The following is a 21,690-nucleotide window of genomic DNA, read 5'->3' as shown; positions in this document are numbered from 1 at the left end:
AAAAGGGGAGGTGACTGAGGACAAAAGAGGCAGACAAACACACTAACTGCACATAACCTGCACTGGAGCATAATAGCTGTCCGTCTGTGTGTCTGCCAGCCAGCTTGTGTCTTGTTTCATGCTGCTACATTGAGCTGGAAGGCAAGGAGCCTCTGAAAGGAACATTGAATTAGTCTTAAATACAATTAGGAAGGCACGCACACGTACAGTCTACCTGAGTATCTGATCAAAGCAAATAGGGAACATTGTAAACTTTCAATTACTGCGCGAGTTCGTACCATGCTTTGTTAAAATACAGAACATAATAATCACCACAAATGATCAAACGTGCCAAAAGTGAACATCTGTTGCCTGCACGGATGTTATGTAAACAAATGTAAGCGCCCTTCTCAACAAGAAATCGCCTTTAAATAGATGCTTGGTTTATGGCTCCCTCTAGTGGTGTTCACATGGCTGAGATAAAGTCTGCTGGTTGAGAAAACAAATTAGAATTTGTCTGTTAGTGGTGAATCAACTACTTGGTTTTAATTATTGGCCATCATCCAAAATAGCACACTGGAGGTTACCGTATCCTCCCCTCCACTAGACTTTTCCCTTTAGGATTTGCCACAGCCAATCACCTGCCCCCCCATTGACCCTGTCCTCTGCATCCTCTTACACCAATTGACTTTGTGTCCTCTTTCACTTCATCCATGAAGCCCCTCTTTGGTCTTCCTCTTGGCCTCCTGCCAGGCAGTTCCAACCTTTGCATCCTTCCACTCTCCCTCCTCTGCCTTTATACTTGCAACATGTGCTGTCTCTCTGAAGTGCTCACTTGTCATCCTATACATCCCCTTCACTTTCAAAGAGACAGCCAACATTTTAAAGGAATAATTCAACATGTTTGGCAAATTTGCCACAATCCCAGTGGTCAAATGAGTGGGTGGATTCCCTTAATCGGACTGAGCTCAAATTCGTTTTTCTCGTCTATTTGGACTTCTCTCCTTGTCCCCGTATACATGCAGCTGAGAAAATCGATTTATTGACAGGAACGTGTCCTCCTCCCCAACGCTAGGGGGCGAAAGTAACCAAGACAAACACGCATACTTCTGACAGTGCTCCAGTCTAAAACACAAAAGCAAAAAAAAAAAAATGAAAATGAAAATAGAAATTAGAAGAAAGAAGAACATTTTTCATGTCTGCATATGGTGTTTTATTATTATGTGTACATATTATGCTAAAAAAAAAAAAAAATGTTATTGCCTCCTAAAAACTTTTAAACAGCCACAAGCAATTGAAAAGATGACTGAATGAGATGAGAAAAGCACTTTGACATCCGTCGAAGGAGGAGAAATGCACTTTACAATTCAAGATAACAGCTTAGTCGTCAATTCACTTCTGCTGTATTTTAGCTCTGCAGTTCTAGAGTGTGAAGTGGTGAGTAATTATTCTCAGCAGTAAAATTCAGAAACGCAACACTTCTCTATTAGCACACACTTCTCTTTTTTCATAAACTGGATTTAGCAGTTAAAACGAAGCTACGGTAAGCTCAATGAACTCTGTAAATGAATATGAATAATAAGACAGATGATAAGACATAACAACAACATAGCAATGGAGATGTAGCTGCTTGAAAAGTCCTGTGCCATGACATTAGAATAGGTGAAATGGTAAAAAGCAAAAAGCAAAATTATATAGTATTTCTTTGATACTCTGTTTTATTTTGTTTTATTAGAAAAATCTATTTCTTGTTCATGAGTTCACAAATTGACTTGTTCAAAAATTTAACAAAAAAAGTGCATGTTTCTAAATATAAAAGTTTCACAGTTTGTTTAAAATGAGCTACTTAATTAAAAAAAAAAACAACAACACTCTGAACAAACTGTCTTAAGGTTAGGGGGAAAAAATACTGTGAAACTGAAAAAATATTCAATATATTAAAATAAATAAACCATCTGATAGAAACCATCCATACACTTGCTGCCTTTAACTTGTGTGACATACTGTTTGCTTTGGTTGAGACGTGCAGCAGTGCAGTGCGAGGGTGGAACTCTCAGTCTCTTTGTTTTTCGACCCGCCTTGCCTCCTCCCTCAGTCGTAGTCTCTCTCTTTGGCTTTTAGTGAGGGGCATCCGGAACATCCATCAAAGCCCGTCTCCTTCTTGTTGTAGTCAAAGTGGGGCAGGACCAGAACGTTGCTCTCCTCTTCTGTTTTGGACACGCCGTCACTCAACGCTCTCTGCTCCTCCAGTAGCATGATGTTCTTCACCAGGCACGAGATGGCAGCATCAATGTTGGTGTTATCCTGGAAAGAGGCAGGAGACCAAATATTAGAAAGCTTTGATGTTTATATTTATATATGCTATATACTTATGCGTGCCTTTCTATTTTCATATATTTGAATTATTAATTTATATACATCTATATCTAAATTATGAGAGCTTTGTGTGTATTTCTTTGTCAAAGCAGATAAGCCATGACTGTATTATAAGAACTCGATACCGGACTGGCAATATGGCAGCGTGCCAATTTCTCCCAGTGGCCACTTGAGGTACTGCAGAAGAAAAATCCCATGGGCCAAAAAAAAAACATTTTTCCCATAGACCGCAATACAAAAATAAACGCATTTAAAACGGCTAACGGGTCCTGAAACGTGATTCATAGCAAATCTTTCCTTTATAGAATTTTCACTTCTGGTCTTTAAGTCATTTTTTTTTAAAAATGATAAAGGCCAGAAAATCACTAGTGTGACGTCACAATGTCGTACGTTCTGCTGTGTCTCAGCTCGTTCTGATTGGCTGCATCCTGATGTGTCTGTAAGTGACGTCCGCCAGGATCATTCTGATTGGCCAAATAGATCATGTGAGTTACAGAGGTATGATGGGAAGTGACACGACCGCACATGCTCTATGGGCCCATTAATGTGGAAGTCCAAAACTTTTTTGCCGTATGCGCTGGCTGAGCAGCTTCATTGAAATGAATGGGAGCCATCTTGGAGCCTGGGGGTTTGATATGAGCGCCCTTCCATGAGTCTCTGCCTGCTCTTGTTTTCTTTCTACAGGAGAGTTCTTCTAGGCCACTGCCGCACCTTGCTTCCTATGGAGGGTTCAGTTGGTTTTCCTCTGATTGTGCAAAGCACTCTGAGATGCCTTTGGATGTGATTTAGGGCCGTACCAATAAAAGTTGATTGACAGCTGTTGCTTATTATATGCGATGGGAGTCGCTTACAAGTACTGCTAGTTGCGGGCTGCACTTTCTTGGACAGAATACATGTTTAGTCATATCTGTACGAGGAGAGGCAAGAGAAGAAAAATACTCCATTGTAACATCTTGCCTTTGCAGAGGTTTCATACCAGCCGACGAAGCCGTATTCCTTGGAGAAGTTCTCCAGTTTGGGCAACTTGGGGCACATGCCATGACGCCGCTGATCACACTTGTTGGCCAGAAGAACGACAGGAAGGGAATTCCCATTGCAGAGGGCCACCTGACAGAAAGACAGGGAGCTGTTTTAGAGATGGACAGATAGGAGGCCTTGCACATGCAATCACTGGTCCTCACATTGTGGATAATAAATGATAATCATAAGAAAGACTCAATAATATCTTTGACATTCAAATACAGCGGCGCCTGCTGGATTAAATAGAGTGCTATCCACACTCATCAAACAACGTCCGTCACAGGCTTTGTCTGAATTGTCTAAAATTGCTTCAACTCTTCCTCACTGTCTATTTCCATTCCCCATATGAATGTTCAGGAGAGCAATAGTAAAGTAATTGTGCTGCACAGGTTACTCTTTAGCCCCCTTCGCAGCAGCTCAAGAGTACGCACCAAAGATTTTAGAGGGAGCTCTCTACAAGTTTTGGGAACGTAGAGTTCTTCTGAAATGATTGTTTGTGACTGGACTGAACGATCTGCATTATTGAGAAACTGGCGGTGTACAAAACCTTTTGAGTCCAGAAGTACATTCAAAGTGAGAAGCATGCTAAAAATGCAGACTGCGCTCAAAATGTTCCAGAACGTGACACATGCTCAACGCATGACATATCCGTAGCATCAGTATCACTAACTGGTCTTTGACACAGTGGTTTACGTGTAGAGAAATGTTGTCAAAAACATTTTTTTTCAACGCTTCTAGAACTGCTAGAACTGCTCTTTTGTTTTACCCCCCCCCCACAAGTTTAGGTCAACCACGGCCACGATGAAGTGGCCGTGGCTGATCACTAGAACAGCCATTTAGCACACAATTTTATAAACATACAGTCAAGTAAAACAAAACAAAAAAACTGTGTAATTTCTCTCATTTATAAGGAGTCCGATGACGACAGGGATTCCATAAAATGGGACCTTTAATAGCCGATGGGTCTCATGGTTGCCAGTCAGGTGTTTCTACCTTCCTGCATCTCACCTTGGAGTCCAGGTCTCCTTTCCACTTGAGGACGGCCTGAAATGTGGATAGTCTGGTCATGTCAAAGACAACAAGGGCCCCCACTGCCTCTCTGTAGTAAACGCGGGTCATGTTGCCATAGCGTTCCTGCCCTTTATTTGAAAACAAAAAAGAATAAAAAGGACAACATCAGTTTTCTCAGGCGACATGGTGGCGCAGTGGTTAGCGCTGCCGCCCCACAGCAAGAAGGTCGTGGGTTGGATTTCGTGTCCGGGAACATTCTGTGTGGAGTTTGCATGTTCTCCCTGTGGCTTCTCTCTGGGTCCTCCGGCTTCCTCCCACACTCCAAAAACATGCATGTGAGGTGAATTGGAAACTCTAAACTGTCCATAGGTGTGTATGTGAGTGTGAATGGTTGTTTGTCTCTATGTGGGCCTGCGATGAACTGGCCACTTGTCCAGGGTGTCACCCTGCCTTCACCCTATGACAGCTGGAAGAGCCTCCAAGCAGACCCTCATGACCCTGAGCTCAGGAAGAAGCGGGTATTGAAAATGGATGGACGGGTACGTTTTCTCAAAAAATAATCTTAGTTATATCAAAGCTTTTCATGTGACTACTGTTGTAGTCAATACTGCACCAACCAAGACCAAGACATTATCAAGACCATAGAGTATTGAGATGGAGACCAGACCAAGACATTTGGGGGTCCAGACCAAGACAAGACCAAGACTTTATATATCAAAGAAAAATAAAAATAAATTTAATCGCTTTCTTTCACATCTTGCTGCTTTGCCAACTACTTTTGAACCATTTTCTAAAAAAAAACGACTTTGCTACATAAAATTAAAAAATAAATTGACTCGGAATAAGGGGGCAGGGTGTCACTCTGGGTGTCACCAACAAAGTGTAAAACGGCCGCAGCTGGATTGTTTTCCGTTATTATCGTCTTATTACAGTGTTGGCTGAGTTTTGACTGGTTTTGATCAAGAATCCCCAGTCTGAGACCCGAGACCAGACCCAGTTAAAATGCCTCAGAGTCCGAGACGAGGCCGAGACTCTTAAAAAGTGGTCTGGAGACCAAGACCAATCTCCAGTACTTCAACACTACATCTGACTGTTGTGTTTGATGGTTCTGCTGAGTGGCAGTTTGGGTATTTCACTCTGTTTACAGTGAATTTGCTCAACATGTAGTCATGTGGTCAAGTGGCTTGGATTTGATGGTAAAACATACATTACACTGACGCTAATTCAGTACTAATAAAAGTTTGGTGGTTCTAAACCACAAAACTCTTTGGCTTTTTGCACTCAAGTAAGTTGTATTGTAATTTGTGGCAGTCTGTGTGTGTGCATGTGTAAGCAAATTATGTGTGAATCGGGCTCTATGCTGGATGCTAACGTCCTCCGCATGATCTTAATGTGGAGGGGAATGAGCCAAGTGAGTGCCACACACACACACACACACACACACACACACACACACACACACACACACACACACACACACACACACACAGCACACAGCACACGACCTATGATGTAGCACAACAGCTGTTTGGCAACAAGTCTGCCACGAAACCTATGCCTTATATCACACTGCAACATTTGTCAATGTGCGTACGCAATGTAGCTTGAAAACAATTCCAAAAGGAACATTAAATCAGCCTGAATACAATTAGAAAGGTATGAGGGCTTCAACAGAGTGAATAAGCAAGGCTTCTACCAAAAGTTGAGAGTATTGGAAAGTAAGACCCGCTACTCAGTTTTCTCAACATTTCACTGAGCTACAGGAACAGCGGTTAACCACATTTTTTAACTACTTGCATCATCATTTAATGTCAGCAAAAATCTGTGGTTGTGCTAGAGAAGAGAAAAGCAGAAATGAATGCCTGTTAACTGCAGATGTAAATGTTATTTGTAGCCTGACTACGACTGCTTGTGTCATGTCATTAGAATAACTTAAAGCTCAAATATATGATATTAAGAGTGCGATGAGGGGAGAGATGGGCTTTCAGACACACAGCAGCAGTCACCAACGAGGTGAAGGCCCAGAATCTGAGATGCTTTGAGATGAAGACAGTTACTCGCTTAGAACCACAGAGAGGTTCTTGATCATGAATCATCAAAAATTTCATATCTTTACCACCGATTGAAAATGAACTATTCTCACAGTACTCCGTGTTTCTTGTTCAGGGATAATTTCCCATTTCATAGTTCATTTAAATGTTCAGCAGGTTTTAATGAGGCACAAGTGTGGCGCCATTATGTTAAGTGTTGAAACTGATAAAATGGTCAACCCTGTGTGACCCTGTGAGGACATTTTTACTCTTTCCCTTCCTCTCCTTCATCCATTTCACCCAAGTCATAACCGCATCTGTATCAGTACTGTGTCGCATGACGCTGCACCATGACAGTTTGTCTTCAGCAAAATACATGAAATTACTTCCTTGCAGAGGTGGGAAGTGGAAAAGTACAAATTCACGTAGATTTTTTCAGATATCTGCACTGTTTTTTCTCTGACTACTTTTAAGTTGTTCTCCTTACATTTGTACACAACTGTCTGTACTTTATACTTCTTACATGGGGGGGGGGGGGGAGAGAGACAGGCAGGTTGCTTTTGACTTTAAGGTGTTTCAAAAACACAAATTCTGTTAAAAGTGAGTCACGCACGATATTAAAATTGCTGCTGCTTGAAGCGGAGCCATTTGAACAAAGCTGTTGTGTAGTTAAATATAAAAGTGGATCAATTTTTACTATATTTACTGTTTTACTATTTGCTATTAAAACGCACAATAATATCGATACTGTGATGTTTTAGCGCCTTCGCATAGAGACAAATACATCAGCCAATAGAGCAGCATAGCAGGAGAGTTGGCGAGTTCCAAGCAAGTGACGTCGACCACTGACTATAAAAAGCACTCACAGTCGCGTCGCCTTCACACCTTCCTTTACATTTATCAAATCGATGGGCAATTTTGCGCCTTTCCTGCACACTTGACTCCATAAACCGACGGACATGGAGCACGGCGTCGCACAGTTCGCGCTCCCAGGTTCGTGTTTACGCACCGGCGATGTCCCACAGCTGCAGCCGCACCACCGTCTTGTGATCCCAATTGAGCACTTTGAGGGAGAAATCCACGCCGATGGTGGCGCGGTAATGCTGGGAGAAGACGTGGTGCACGTAGCGCTTGATGATGGAAGTCTTGCCGACGCCCAGGTCCCCGATGACCAGCACTTTGAGCAGCCGTTCGCGCTGCATCCTCGCTGCGCGGGTGCGTCACAGATGGCGCGGCGACGGAAGGCCAGAGTGTCGCGAAGGAGCAAACAGCTGTAAAGCTGCACGAAAGAAGTGAGCGACCTAAGACCCTAAAACCACGCAGACGCGCAAAGCATCTTAGCCCAGGCGTGTCTTTCGGTCATCGCAGCATCAGGTGCTCGTGAACTTGTTTTGGTAGTGACGCGCTGCTGCAGCTTTCTGGGGAAAGGGGAAGACTTGTTATCTGGAATCCAACGGTTTGTGCACACACCTCCTTTCTGTCTTTCTTACTTTCTTTCTTTCTACCTTTCTTGCAACCGGGTCCTCTCAGCTGTGACGTCACGCCACGCCCCTGTTGGCTCGTGACTGTGAAAGCGGCTGCAACGCGCTGCACCACGTCGTGTGATACTAAACTTAATTCGGTTCCCCCCCCCCCCTTCCAATAAGTGATTATATGAAAATATTGTTTTCATGTAATCATAGAATATTATTTCCCACACACAAAACATTACTTTGAGTATATTTCCCCCAGACAATTATTAACGGGAATTTTTTCTCGTTATGTGAAAGTTTCTCCGGTTGTTCGATCACCTCAGCACAAGAAGTCTCCAATCTGGCCCCAAAAAAATAGGACTCTGAATAAAGTCTTTAAGAAGGAGGGAATGAACGAAGAACGAACACAGTGACACATTTAACTGACGACTCCATCTAATGTCCACAAGTTTGGAGACGAGAGTTGCGAAAGCGTTAAAACTTTTTTCTACGCATGCGTAGAGGAAGTGAGATGTGAGAAGATACGCCAACGCGTCCCACAAGCGTGTTCTGTTTTTTTTCTCTCTCCCCCCCCCTCCAACTCGTGCAACAGAGATCATCAAAGATCAGCCCCTAGTCGCTACCGATTGGTCAACATACTTGCTTCTGATTGGCCACTCGCTACTCTTTGCCTCTACCCGACAATAATGCATCATATCGCCTAACGGTAAAGTCCTCCCTCTCACCCAATAAGAGGTCAGTAGTGGGGTAGAGGGGTGACCCCTTGCTGATCTCTGTTGCAGTCTCTGTCCTGTCGCAGCAGCCATGCGCGCCGCGCCGCGTTCACTTCCGCATCGGCGCGCTGGTGCGTAGCGCTGGATGGGCAGGTTCAATGTGTGTGTGTGTGTGTGTGTGTGTGTGTGTGCGCACGCAACTTCCCTCCCGTGTTGCAGTAGGAAAACAAATACTGTAAAAGTAAAAAGACAAAAAGCCACAACAAAAGCATCGTTGTAAAAAAAAAAAATGTTTGGCCTTTTGCCAACTAACAGCTTTCGACGGCAGCCGTCACAATTCCACTAGTAGTTCATTACTCTTGTACATGAGTAGTAACGTAAAATATCAAGATAATAAAAAATAGAATATCTAACATCAAGGGGGCATAAATAACCCAATCTTCGCTTGAAAATGAGTTAAAATTGTAAGGGGAAAAAAAATAAAAATGTGAAAATCGTTTCTATCCGTCTTACGCTGTGTCTCTCTTCCGCGTTGCGCCTTGTATCAGTCCTTTACGGTAGTGGTACTGATGCGGGATGAGTCAGGCTCTGTGATGCCGCTGCTCCCGCTGCCATTTCATCAGCAGCGAACCTTAACATTCACGCAGGAATAAGGCAGAAATGACACGACGGGATCCCCCCATGACAGCCAGAACCGCGACCTCATAAACACTCGACCGTCGGCGTCGACACCCACAACACGGTGTTTCTCCTCCTCGGCTCGCAGCTGCGGAGAGATCCGCTTTTTTTGATCCGCACCTGCTGTTGATGCGTTTGCTTTTCCTCCCCTCAGCTCTCGGCTTGGGCCTGACACTGCCAAGGAAACCAAGCCACACTCCCGGGGCCTAGCGTGGTGCCCTGGCCTCTGTTTTTCTGGACAAAACCGAGGCTTTGTGAGGTCGTCTTTGGATCGATCCTTCCAGACTAGTCGGAGCCATGGAAGCAACGCCGGTCTGGTGCTGAGCAGCGACGACCAGCGAGGAAAAGAGCGAGCATTCTGGCCTAAAGCCCACTCCCGATCCATGTAAGCTGTTTATTATATTATTTCATTATATATATTTTTTTATATTGAATCTGATTGTCTGAAGGTCCGTTATTCCCAACGCAATCTTGTTATAAAGGGGTCGTTTTAGCAAGGGGGGGGGGGGGGGGCAATAGCGCACACTAGCTGATACAAGGCTACACCTGCATGATGCCGTGATTCTTTGTATCACTCTCCGGGAAATATCAAGTCAGCTGTGAAACTAAGACACGCACTTCAAAATCGAAGCCGTGTTTACGTCAGTATATTGAGAAACGATCCCTACTCCTCATAACATGATCTTATTTGAATATTCTGCTCTACTTTCATGCAATTAAAAACATCGGATTTATAAAGATATACATGATACATCTGACAGAAGCCAGATCTTAAGGGGGGAGATTGGGGCCAGAAATGTGTGTGCATCCAGTGTGCATGTGAGCCCAAACGGCTGCTATTCACTGGGGATTCAGACACTGATGTTTGCATACCGACCAAGCTACGCAACCCGACCCCATGAAGAGACCCAGAGGGGCTGATGGGAGGTGGCGTGTGTGACTTAGTGCCTGCCTGTTGGCCTGGGCAGGAAGGGCTGGAGTGCAGCTATGTAACCAGCTGCTGGGGGAAGTCATGATGGGCTCACGCGCTTTGAGTTTTGGCTTTCATTTCACCAAAGTTAGAATAAAAGGGGTCATAGGGATAAGAATACATGTAGTGTTTGGATAAGATGTGTGTGTGATGTGTGTGTCGGCAATAAATCCTTACTCTGGTGTTGCTGACAGCTGTGATCGATGGCTGCCCTTCTGTTGTGTGCAACCGTGAAAGATTAGAGATTGCAATAGTGTGCGGAATGAATGTTTTAAATTGTCATCAAGTCAACAAACAGAGGGAGAGTCTTTATTAGATTGTGGTCCTCTGGAGGCACATATTTGTTTTAGAGCACTGGACATTATTAGTATTTTAAATGTATATCCTTACGTTGCCCCAGAGATTTTCCTCTCAGAAGGAAGACGAATGAAATCCACTTTGGACCAGAAACACAGGCAGAGAAACTTAAAGGTGGCCACACTGTGAGAAGTTAAAAATCATACGCTTCCGACCTGTCAGTCAACTACCCCAGAAATGCTCCACTTCTCAGAAAGTGTGCGTGCGCATGCGCGTGTGTGTGTGTGTGTGTGTGTGTGTGTGTGTGTGTGTGTGTGTGTGTGTGTTTTAATCATCCTTTTACTGTGCCTTAGTATTGCCCTTTCTCTCAATTTGGTCTTCAAGGAATACATTGAATGGAATGCTACTCAATTCTGAATATCTAAATAAGTCAGTCTGGGGGCGAAGGGGGTCACACACACTCAGTCAATGTTTAATCCTCGCATAAAAAGCTCTGGCCAATAATCCACAAATCTGGCTTATGAAACCATCAATTGACGCCATCAAGTGACGAGAAAAGAGGATTTTCCTTTACATCTCGCGGCTTTAACTGAATCATGCACCGAGTACAATGAAACAGAGCTGCGTGTGTGTTGGATGGCAAAGAAGGCATGTGGGCAGCGAGCCCACGTTCCAAAGATTATTTTATTCAGTTACGGAATTTGTGTGGCAGGTATAGTTTTAATGCCTTTTGCAAAGTGACTCCTTACTCCAGGAATCAAATGCAAACGTTTGATTTATTTTACAATATCAGAAAGTGCAGAAGTCGAAAAATAAGTAAGCAGGTTTTTTTTAAGGTTACAACCAAGACAGTAACCTTGAAGTCAAAGTGCGAAACTGATTGTTTTCAGTTGGTCTCTGTGTTTGATAAGCACTCAGCTTTGTTTCAGTTATAGCAAACCTGGATTTAACTGAGCCTCAAACACAGAAGAAGATGAAGAATAAGGGACTGTGAGCTTATCTACCGCTTAAGTGTCTAGCATAGTTTGTTTAAAATAAAAGATAACTGTTTTGTTTTTTTGTTTGGTTTTTTTTTAGTGACTGAAAGGAGTATATTCCCAGAACACAGTTTCACTTTTTATGATTGGTCTGATTTGATTGACAAATGTCTCTAAAATTTTCTGGGCAAAAACAATAAATCCAAGAAAAACCAACCTGAAATGTAATTAATTAATTAATTTTAAATGACTTTAAGGCACCCCATGATGCAAACTAACGAGCATGATCTTCCTGGAGTCTTTAAATGAGTAAAGAACTGAAGCATTCTAAGGCTATCTGTAAGTTGTAAGTTGAATGATTAAAGGTAAAATGTATGTGTTGTTAAAAAAAAAAAAAAAATATATATATATATATATATATATATATGTATTTATGCTTCCTGTTTTGTGTCATTCACATGTCACTCTCTCTCTCACACACACACACACACACACACACACACACACACACACACACACACACACACACACTCTTGTGTAGAGACAGACGGGTGAGCGCAGACAAGTCGCACCGCCGCAGAGCGACAGACAGGCGCGGCCGAGTCATGGAGGCGATCTGGCTCTATCAGTTCCGGCTGATCGTCATCGGAGACTCCACGGTGGGCAAGTCGTGTCTGATCCGGCGCTTCACGGAGGGCCGCTTCGCCCAGGTGTCGGACCCCACCGTCGGCGTGGACTTCTTCTCCCGGCTGGTGGAGATCGAGGCGGGCAAGCGGATCAAGCTGCAGATCTGGGACACCGCTGGCCAGGAGCGCTTCAGGTGTGCACTGCTGCGGTCGTGTGCGTGCGCGTGCGAGTGCGGTAGAAGTATTGGAACAGTTAGTTGTTAAGAGTTGTGAAACGTGGTTTCGCGTTACGCACAGTGTGGTGTGCGTTCTCAACAATACACAACTGTCGCGGCGATGTGATTTAAAAGCGCCACTGCGCAAAAACGGTGTGTGAGCAGCCTGTTCATTTACAAAACAAATAATTCGGTCGCAAAACGTCTGTGAAGATCGAAACGGTACATTTCATCATCTCCTCTAAAAAAAAAAAAAAGTCCTGAATTGTCAAAGCGTGACATTATAAATGCCAGCAAATCTGCCAAAGTGAAACAGAAAGCTCTACCGCCCACCACCTTGTGTGTTTATTACAGACCGCTAAATCCACTTGACTGTTTGGGTGTTAGCTAGAAGTGCTAACAATGCTAACGCACAGCTTTTCTTTCTTTCTTTCTTTTTTTAACAACTAGTCCTTCAAACTATGGGATTTTGGGGGTTATCAGATAGCTGCTCCTGTTATGAGGAAGCTGCTGACCTGACCCGCAATGAGGTGCACAAACACACGAGAAACTAGTTCAAGTCCAACATCTGAGGGCAAACGTAGCATGGATACAGGTGCACAGGTGCTGCCAAACCCTCCTTAATACATAAAGAGGAAGTTTTGGGGAGTCGTATTAAGTTTTTTGATTGATCAGAAACTGACTTATGAAATGCCAGCCAACCCCAGCTGCCGTCGGTGTTGATCAGTGGAGTTACTAGGTAAAGAAATAACAGAAAATAAACTGTTACAGTCCTATTTTCAGTGAGCTCTGTATTCCTGTATTGTGATATTACTTTTAAATGTTGGGCAAAACGTCCCTGCTGTTACAGTCTAACTCCCTCAAAGAGTAGCCCTGAGGTCTCCAAACTTGAATAACTACTTTTGGCTGTCAGTAGTTTGCCCTCATGGTAGAAAGAGCAGTTATTTAAATTTGCCGCGAGGTCACAAACAGAAGGTAAAACAGCCTCGGGCAATGTTTCTCATGTGGAAACTGACAGATATGCCTCACATAAGAGACAAACTTTTACAGTGAAATCATTTCCTGTGGTGTGAAGGTGCCCCACGCAGACCTTCCAGCTCATGTACGAGCCGAGCGAGCGGCTACCTTAAACTTGTTTTTAACTTTGAAAAGAATAGTACAAAATCAAAAATAGTTCCTTATTGCTGTCGCCTGGAATTGAAGTCAAACTGTAACAATTCATGTAACTTAATCACTGACGTGAAGGATACCAGTGTCCAGTCTCCAACCAACCCCCTCGAGAGGCGGGCCCTAAAAAAGTATTTGCGTGTTGCCCAAACTCCAAGCTTCCAAACATTCAGGCTTGTGTAAACTGTGTGCTTCTTTCCAAATGCTTGTGATGATGTGTGTGTGATCAGAGTGCTTTGTTGAGAAATATGTCGCGTTTCATGCTTGCTGTAAGTCCTCAGAAGGCCTTAGATTAAGGGATCCAATTTGGTTCTTCACCAAAATATCCAAACTTTTATCTTCTTTCTACCAACATCTCTACCTTTACCTCCTCTTACTCTTCTTCATAATCCTCTCCTCTTCTTCAATATGCAATGACATGATCACATATGGTAAGATTTATGTCCAACAACCTCCTAGCACATTACATCCGTTTAGAAAAAAAGAAAGATCAGGCTGTAGAGTTTCTACATAGTATAGAAATGAAGGACCTCTTCACTCTTCTATTTGAAAAGTCCCTCAAATGAGTGTTTTTACTTGTAGTCAAGGGCAACAAAATGCAACAAGCATCTTAAGGCTTATCTCCGTCTCCATTCAGAAGGAGCTTAAACAAAAATAAAATATGGAATCAGTAAGGGAATTAATTAATTGACTAGCAAAATGACTTTCCTTCCAAAATGTGTACCTGCTGTCTCCTCCTCTTTGTCTCTTGATGTTGGAGAGGGTATTTCCAATGGGAGAGTCATCAAACGTGGGTTGCTGTGTGTCACATCTGGGCAAAAAAAGGGAAATTTAACATTCAGGAGAGAGAGAGAGAGAGAGAGGAGAGAGAGAGAGAGAGAGAGAGAGAGAGAGAGAGAGAGAGAGAGAGAGAGAGAGAGAGAGAGAGAGAGAGAGAGAGAGAGAGAGAGAGAGAGAGAATACAACTTGAAATGTCAAGGTTCAAACCTTCACTATTTTGGTTATGTCCTCAATTTATTTGCCCCTCTTTCAGAGGTATAGCTGCACAAAAGAATGTCTCACACAAAAGACAAAGTCAAACAAAAAGGACAAGCCAAGCAAAACAATCTTTGGATTTAGTTTTCAAAGTGTAAATGATTTTTTTCAGTTGTAATGTGCACCACAGATGACTTAAGCCTGTGTGTATGTTCTCTTTGCCATTATTCATGTTTTTAATGTTGCAGGTCGATCACACGCGCTTACTACCGTAACTCTGTGGGCGGGCTCCTGCTGTTTGACATCACCAACCGCCGCTCCTTCCAGAACGTCCACGATTGGTTAGAGGAGGCTCGCAGCCACGTCCAGCCACACAGCATCGTCTTCCTGCTGGTGGGCCATAAATGTGACCTGGAGGCGGAGCGCCAGGTGTGTCCTCATGAAAAGACAACATTGTACGGCTGTTTAAAACATGGCAGACTATCAAATCTGGCAAAGTCTGCTGCAGCAAAAATAGAGCTTTTGTTCACATTTAGATCACACGTTTGCATCCAAGACAAAAACGTTCTCGTTCTGTGCTCTTGATGTCGCCATCAAGGAAGAAATATCACCACTGAAAGTGAGAAATCACGGGATGACACTGCAAACACTGTGGACTCTGGTGTGTGCAGTGTGCGAAATACAGGGAGAACTGGGGGGGTTCGAACTCCCCCGATTAACCCATTAGACCCCCTGAAAGCCTCAAAGAAAAATGCGAAGGGGGTCTCATATTTTTTCAGAAGCTAAATAAAATGATATATTATCAGTAATGGTTACTAAATGTCTTTAGGATGGCCCTGTCTGATATTGTTTTTTCAGAAAATATTACTCATGAAAGGGAAAAAGAGCCAGGATTTAGACCCTGCAGAAGAATGAATAAAAGGTATTGTTACCAGCTGTGATGCAAAGAAGCTACATGAAATGAAATATTGTAAGGTTATAATGGGCTTCCTATCAGGAGGATAGGATGTTTTATGCCCCCCCCCCCTCCAAATATTGATAGGTATTTGGCACACCAGGTGTGTGGACACTCACATTCACAACTAACTAGCAGTATAAAATATAACCGCAATAAAAACGTTAAGGGGCTCCTTCCCTGTCTACAGGCTATTGGCTCAGTTGAAATGGCATTTAGAAAACACTATAAGACAACTACAAATATACTGACGCTTGTGCAAGATGATTTTGACAATCAACCAACCTTGAGAGCAGCCTCATCTCACACTCTGTACGATGTATTACGATCCTCAGAGGTTGCTGAAGTGATAAAGCTAATTTTAGACCAACCTAGTCCATGAAAAAACAACAACAAACTTTTCAGTGTCAAATCGTCTCATTTTGCTGAGTCATATAATTTGCATTACAGCTGGCACAGACCATCTATTCACTCTCACTATTTAATGGGCCGGTGTCAAAAATCTATCAGTCATTTTGGAATTCTCAATGGAATCTCACATACTAGCACGACATGTTCAACATATAGACACGACACGCCTTCAAGGTTTACTTCTTCTTTTCCTGACTTGAGATGTTGAGAACAGCTTCTCTAAATTATTTTATTATTATTTTTTTCTTTATTATTTTTTTTGTCTTTATGAAAATAATCTGACTTTAGTCCAAACCAATGAAGTGCAGTCATAATGCTAAAACTGAGATGAAGTGTCTTAGTAGTAAGAAAATCTGCCGTTTCTCTTCTGGAAAAAATATATTATGAGAAATGTAGAGAACATGTGCTTTAAGTTGTCAGTTGAAAATTTGTTCAAACTGGGCAACTTTTGTGTTACTCTCGACAACTCAGTTGCAGTAATAGAAAGTTAAACTTGACTCATTGAACCCGCAGGTGACCCGTCAAGAAGCGGAGAAGCTGGCAGGGGCGTATGGGATGCGCTACGTGGAGACGTCGGCCCGCGATGCCATCAACGTGGAGCACGCCTTCACCGAGCTGACCAGAGACATCTTCGCCCTGGTGCGTTCTGGTGAAATCACCATCCAGGAAGGCTGGGAAGGCGTGAAGAGCGGGATTGTCCCCAACGTGGTTCACTCTTCCGAGGAAGTGACGAAGAGTGACCGTCGCTGCCTATGCTGATCTGGCTAAGGGGATTGTGACTGAGGGTGCCAAGGAGATGGATGCAGAAGGAATGAAGAGAAGGAATGACGGACTGAGTTATCGACCCTCCCGCTGAATTGGAACTGTTGGAAACCTTCTTTGGTTTGGATGTCAGACTTCTTGTTATCGACATGGGTGTGTCGCAAAGGATTGGGTCCATTACTTTCATTTTCATGGAGAGGAAAGATTCCAAAGACTTGTGCTCTTGCATGGGCTCCCATGACTGAATTTTAAGTCTGATGTGGGTCTAGTTTTCAGGCTCCTTAAACAGGAAGTCCCTTCTTGAAAGTCCTCAGAAGGCCTTAGATTAAGGGATCCAATTTGGTTCTTCACCAAAATATCCAAACTTTTATCTTCTTTCTACCAACATCTCTACCTTTACCTCCTCTTACTCTTCTTCATAATCCTCTCCTCTTCTTCAATATGCAATGACATGATCACATATGGTAAGATTTATGTCCAACAACCTCCTAGCACATTACATCCGTTTAGAAAAAAAAGAAAGATCACCACTCATCGTTAGATTGAAGCACCGTGTTTTGTTTAGGGATTTTTCTTCCCGGTGGCATTTTGCTCCCAGTTCCACCATCACAGCTCAATCGAGGAGTCCTGGAGAGCCAGTAAGAGAAGATGTTCTCCGCACCTGGGGGATTTCAAGCCTGTGAAGCAATTAAGGCCTCCAGTGAGCTCAATGACATTGAGAACATTACTACCACTATCATTCTGCTTAAGCACCAAGACAAACCATTACCACCACTCTTGACAAACTGAGGAGAAGAAGACGTGTACAACTGAAACAACCACAATGGACTTGCGAGATGACCTTTCAACTCCCATTCACCTGCCTTTTTACTGGGGACCTGTTCGGTGAACCGGTGGGACAGTTGGATCCAGAGAGCACCTTAATTGACCAAGTACGCCATGACTCTGGAGCACTGATGAATGGCTTTCTATGATGACCAAGAGGAGGACTGTTCCTTCCTTTGACACAAGGCAGAGACGGAATCGAAGTGGGGACTCTGCAGTGGAACCATATTAATTATGATGCACACATATGAACAGTATGATATGAAATAAAGCCAACAAATACACAGGGAAACTAAAAGAATGCATTTTCAGCCCGGCGAATGGTTTTTACGCCTTTTTAATTCGCTGAGGAGTGTAATTTCTCACCAAAACTGATATTTTTAGTTTGATACACAGTCAAGTGGCGGACAGTCATACCAATCTAGAGCTGTCAGCAGGAACGCATCATTCGCATTATTTAAACATGAAGCATAAGGCGCCAATTTTCTAACCGCATTTTAATCGCAAGCCAAAAAACAAAAAATGGACAGGCGTCCCTTCCGTTCACCCGTCCTCATGCTGCAGCGCTACGTTCCACACTTTTGCATTCCGCTAACGTGAGCTGTGCTTATTTTTGTGCCCTTCACGCCGATGATGTGATGGTTTCAGCAACCGCCTGCACACAAAACATCCAGGTGCAGCCAACGTCCCTCAGACTGGCGAGGCACCGCTTTGGCTAAAAGTGTGGAGTGTGGAAGTCGACGCAGACCTTGTTGATGAAAGTACCTTGAAGAAGCTCAATGCGTGGCAACTGAATGCCCTGACCCGTCATAGTCCTTACTGCTGAGGGGAACCTAGTTAGGTGCTGCATGAAACTGAGAAAGGAACCAAAACGGAACTCTGGCAAAACGCATATGTAATGAGAGGGTCCAGATGTGCTGTTTTGAAAGCCTAGTACGAAAGGTCACGAAGGAAACCGTCTCTTTGTGGTCATTTGGTTCCCAGTTAAGGCACAACGGTAAAGAATTGCTTTGCATAAGTATAAAAACTGTCTTCAAATGCAAAATAACATCATTTTAAACATGCAAATCAATATTAAGAGATTAATCGGGATTAATCAGTACCCCTACAACAAAACACCAGACCGGCAAAATTGGCCCAATGTGTCATGAAAACAATGTTCACGTTTCGTTAAAGCTGCAACTAAGTGAGCTTGATTTGTCATGCTAATGCCACCTCTAGATCTAGCAAATGGTTACTGTATCATGTATAATTACAACAACAAATAACTGGGATGAGCAGCACTCGTTGCTGTCGGCACCCCTGCGACGAGCCTGTTCAACTGAACTCAGGAGCAAGAAGAACTTTCATTCCATTCTTTGGTTTTCTTATGAATGAGGAAGTGTTGTCCGGTTGTCTCAAAACTGTCGACACCGCATCATTTATGCTGAAGGACCACAATATATCAGCTTAATCAGAAATCAGAAATACCTGCATGTCCAAGCAGCCCTGATGGCAAGATTCACAAAATATAGACCGGATGATTAATGGAGACTCACAACAAATCAACTTCCATTGTAAATGACAACAGATGGCTAAAATGGTAATAAATAAATGAATGAATAAAACGCTCATGTTTTAAACATCCATGAAAATGCTTTTTGAAAAGTTAGAATGAGATCAGAGAACACACTTTTTTCGAGTAACGTCCATCTATGAAATTGTCTGATGAATATTCTACTCACACCCCTACAATATTGCCCAGACCTGTGACTAAAATGTCCTATTTTTCAGTTGTTGCACAGACCTAAATGGGAAATGTTTTGGCGGAGGATCGATTGTTCTCAGTGTACTCATGCACAAAGCAACATGAAGGAGGAAACTCTGATGATGACCCCTGACCCCACAGATGAGATGCTGCCGTGTTATGTAGGTGTGCAGCTCCAAAGCCTCCACGCATTTCTCAATGAATGCCCGTAGCCAGTCGTTGTGTGTCATGTTCCAATGAGCTTGTTTATTCAAACAGTTGTTCTGTGAAGCAGGAGGAAGTAAGCTGTCATTTTCTCACACTGTATGCCTTTGTCATTTTTACATTTCTCAATGGAGCCTGTGTTCTCATGTTGTTCAATGAATGTATCAGTTGAGGGAAAAGGTGAGATGCGACACCCTGGTACCATTGGAAGAAGCGGCGTTCCCAGGTCTGGTGTCCTCCTTCCTTCAAAGAAAGACGTTCTGACAAAGTAAATGTTGGAGAATGGGAAGATCCTTTTCCACTGCTGTACACATTGCATTAATCCTCTTAGGGGTATACAAACTGAATTGCAATCTTCATTTCCAGGAATAATAAAAAGAAGTTCTCCCTGACGCTGTTGTGCTGTCACAATGTGAAACTGTGGACTCGCGTGTAAACTGGCGCCGCCGCCAGTGACGTCTGTTGGAAGATTTGAGACGTGGAGATGGAGGACACAGATGTCTCCGGTGCATCTACAGTACAGCCTGCACCAGGTGTGGAGAAAATACAGCTCCACTAGGCAGAACATGGTTTTTCCTCTGTATTATTTATAGATTTTGTATCTTTATTTGACAGGAAATGCACATAAGCCTGTTCACTTCCTCCGCACGAGCGACATAAGAACATTGATGCTGCTCATGTCTGATTAAACGTGAATGTGCAGCGAGAGACGGCAGCCACACAGAGCCCCCTTTGCTAGTTTGCCTAGTTTGGTCTAATCGCTTAATTGAACAATAGGTGTTATTTTTTTTTATTAATGACGATTATACCATTAAAGATTCAGTCAGGTAAATTGGAAATGTCTGGGTCTATGGACAATTTCTGGAAAACCTTAACACAAATCCGTGCATATGTCACATGTACCTGCAGAGCATTTTGCCCACCGACTTGCACCTTAGAGTTCAGAGACTGGAAGTTGCCTTGCTCATCTTTGTTGTATTTTTACGCTGTTTAAAGGCAAACTACTTGTTGCCGTGTCTTCATGTTTAACCAGCAGACTTAGTGAAATGTTGGAGAACGTAGTAGTTTGTGAGAAAGTGATTTCACATTATTTCAAAAATGCCTCATTGTTTATTTCAAGTCCTTTTTAAAGGCCATATTTGACACTACGTCCTTGTTGACCTCGTGTTTTTTGTTTGCTACATTTTTCAAGCACCAGTTCCTGCTTGTCTATTGAACTATTTTTTATTTTTATTTTTTTAAAGACTTGGAAAATATACTTCTCAGGCTTTTACATTTTCAACACCCTAAACAGGACATTCCAAAGTTTATATTAGGCACTGATGTCTTGTAATTAAGCGAGTTGCGCTGAAATGGTTCCCTCATCACTTGCGGGAGCCATCAGTGGAGTGTGGCCCACATTCAAACCCCTGACCCCTCCTTTTCCCCTGGGACCTTCTCTGTGGAGTTTGGACGAGTCTCCAGGACCTCTCTTTGGGTTCTCCGGCTTCCTCATACACTCCAACACGACACGCATCAGTTACGCTAGCGACTCTTAATTTGCACGTGTAGGTGGAGTGTGAACTGTTCTTCTCTGTGAAGAGCAGGCGACCTGAGCAGGGTGTAACCTGCCTTCACCCCGACTGCTGGGATAAGCTCCAGTTCCCCAGCGACCCCGAGTGCAGGAAAGGCAGCGACAGAGAAGAGATGGAAGATACACAAAGACCTCCATAGCACCAAGTAACCAGGTAGGTGGCCAGCGAGTCAACAGTGGTTCGAGGTTAGTGTGCGTTCAGAGTTCTTCTGCAGACCTTAGGTTGAGATCAGCGGCCATTTCAGCTCCTGTGACCCCTGACCTCCCACACCACAGCTGCTCATTGGCTATTTTCTCCTTCTGGGGCCGGTCTATGTGAACCCCAGAGATGGGTTGCGTTTGAAAATGCCAGTAGAAGATTGCTGAAATACTCACTAATACCCCAGCCACATTCAAAACCACTCATTTTCTTCCCAATGCAGTGTGGCAAGTTGGGTTCCTTCCTCGATTCGGCCGAATCTGAATTTATTCACGACGATCTTCATGAAGTTTCAGTCCAAGTCAGTCTCAAAAAAACTGCATTAATCATTCAAATAAGTTGTTTTTTTAAATGATGGGAAGCAATTTCTTGGTCAACAGTTGAGTATTCAGCTTTTTAGCATTAGAGATGTTTCACTGAGGGCATTCGTGCCAGGAATTAAGTGCTTAATTGTAGAATCTAACACAATTAGTCTGTTTTTAACCAACCTGCGACAAATGCAAATAGC

The 21,690-nt window shown here is 43.3% G+C and overlaps 2 protein-coding genes across 2 annotated transcripts; one reads left to right on the top strand and one right to left on the bottom strand.

Moving 5' to 3' along the window:
* Window positions 1–1,679: 1,679 nt before the first annotated feature.
* On the bottom strand, window positions 1,680–7,755 carry LOC142889334 (ras-related protein Rab-38). Its single transcript, XM_076027998.1, has 4 exons — window positions 7,426–7,755; window positions 4,384–4,514; window positions 3,313–3,462; window positions 1,680–2,283 (listed from the first exon to the last, which is right to left on the bottom strand). The coding sequence occupies exons 1-4, from the start codon at window positions 7,616–7,618 to the stop codon at window positions 2,071–2,073; spliced, it is 687 nt and encodes a 228-aa protein (XP_075884113.1). The 5' UTR covers window positions 7,619–7,755; the 3' UTR covers window positions 1,680–2,070.
* Window positions 7,756–9,124: 1,369 nt separating this feature from the next.
* On the top strand, window positions 9,125–19,802 carry rab39bb (RAB39B, member RAS oncogene family b). The gene is made up of 4 exons (XM_076027999.1): window positions 9,125–9,664; window positions 12,065–12,343; window positions 14,755–14,935; window positions 16,386–19,802. Exons 2-4 carry the CDS (start codon window positions 12,129–12,131, stop codon window positions 16,629–16,631), a joined length of 642 nt encoding a protein of 213 aa, XP_075884114.1. The 5' UTR covers window positions 9,125–9,664; window positions 12,065–12,128; the 3' UTR covers window positions 16,632–19,802.
* Window positions 19,803–21,690: the final 1,888 nt, after the last annotated feature.

Source organism: Nelusetta ayraudi, unplaced genomic scaffold (assembly GCF_046127955.1).
Source record: "Nelusetta ayraudi isolate G7.1 ecotype Tasmania unplaced genomic scaffold, CSIRO-AGI_Nayr_v1 ptg000022l, whole genome shotgun sequence".
Taxonomy (NCBI): Eukaryota; Metazoa; Chordata; class Actinopteri; order Tetraodontiformes; family Monacanthidae; genus Nelusetta; species Nelusetta ayraudi.
This window is presented reverse-complemented; position numbering and strand designations above follow the sequence as displayed.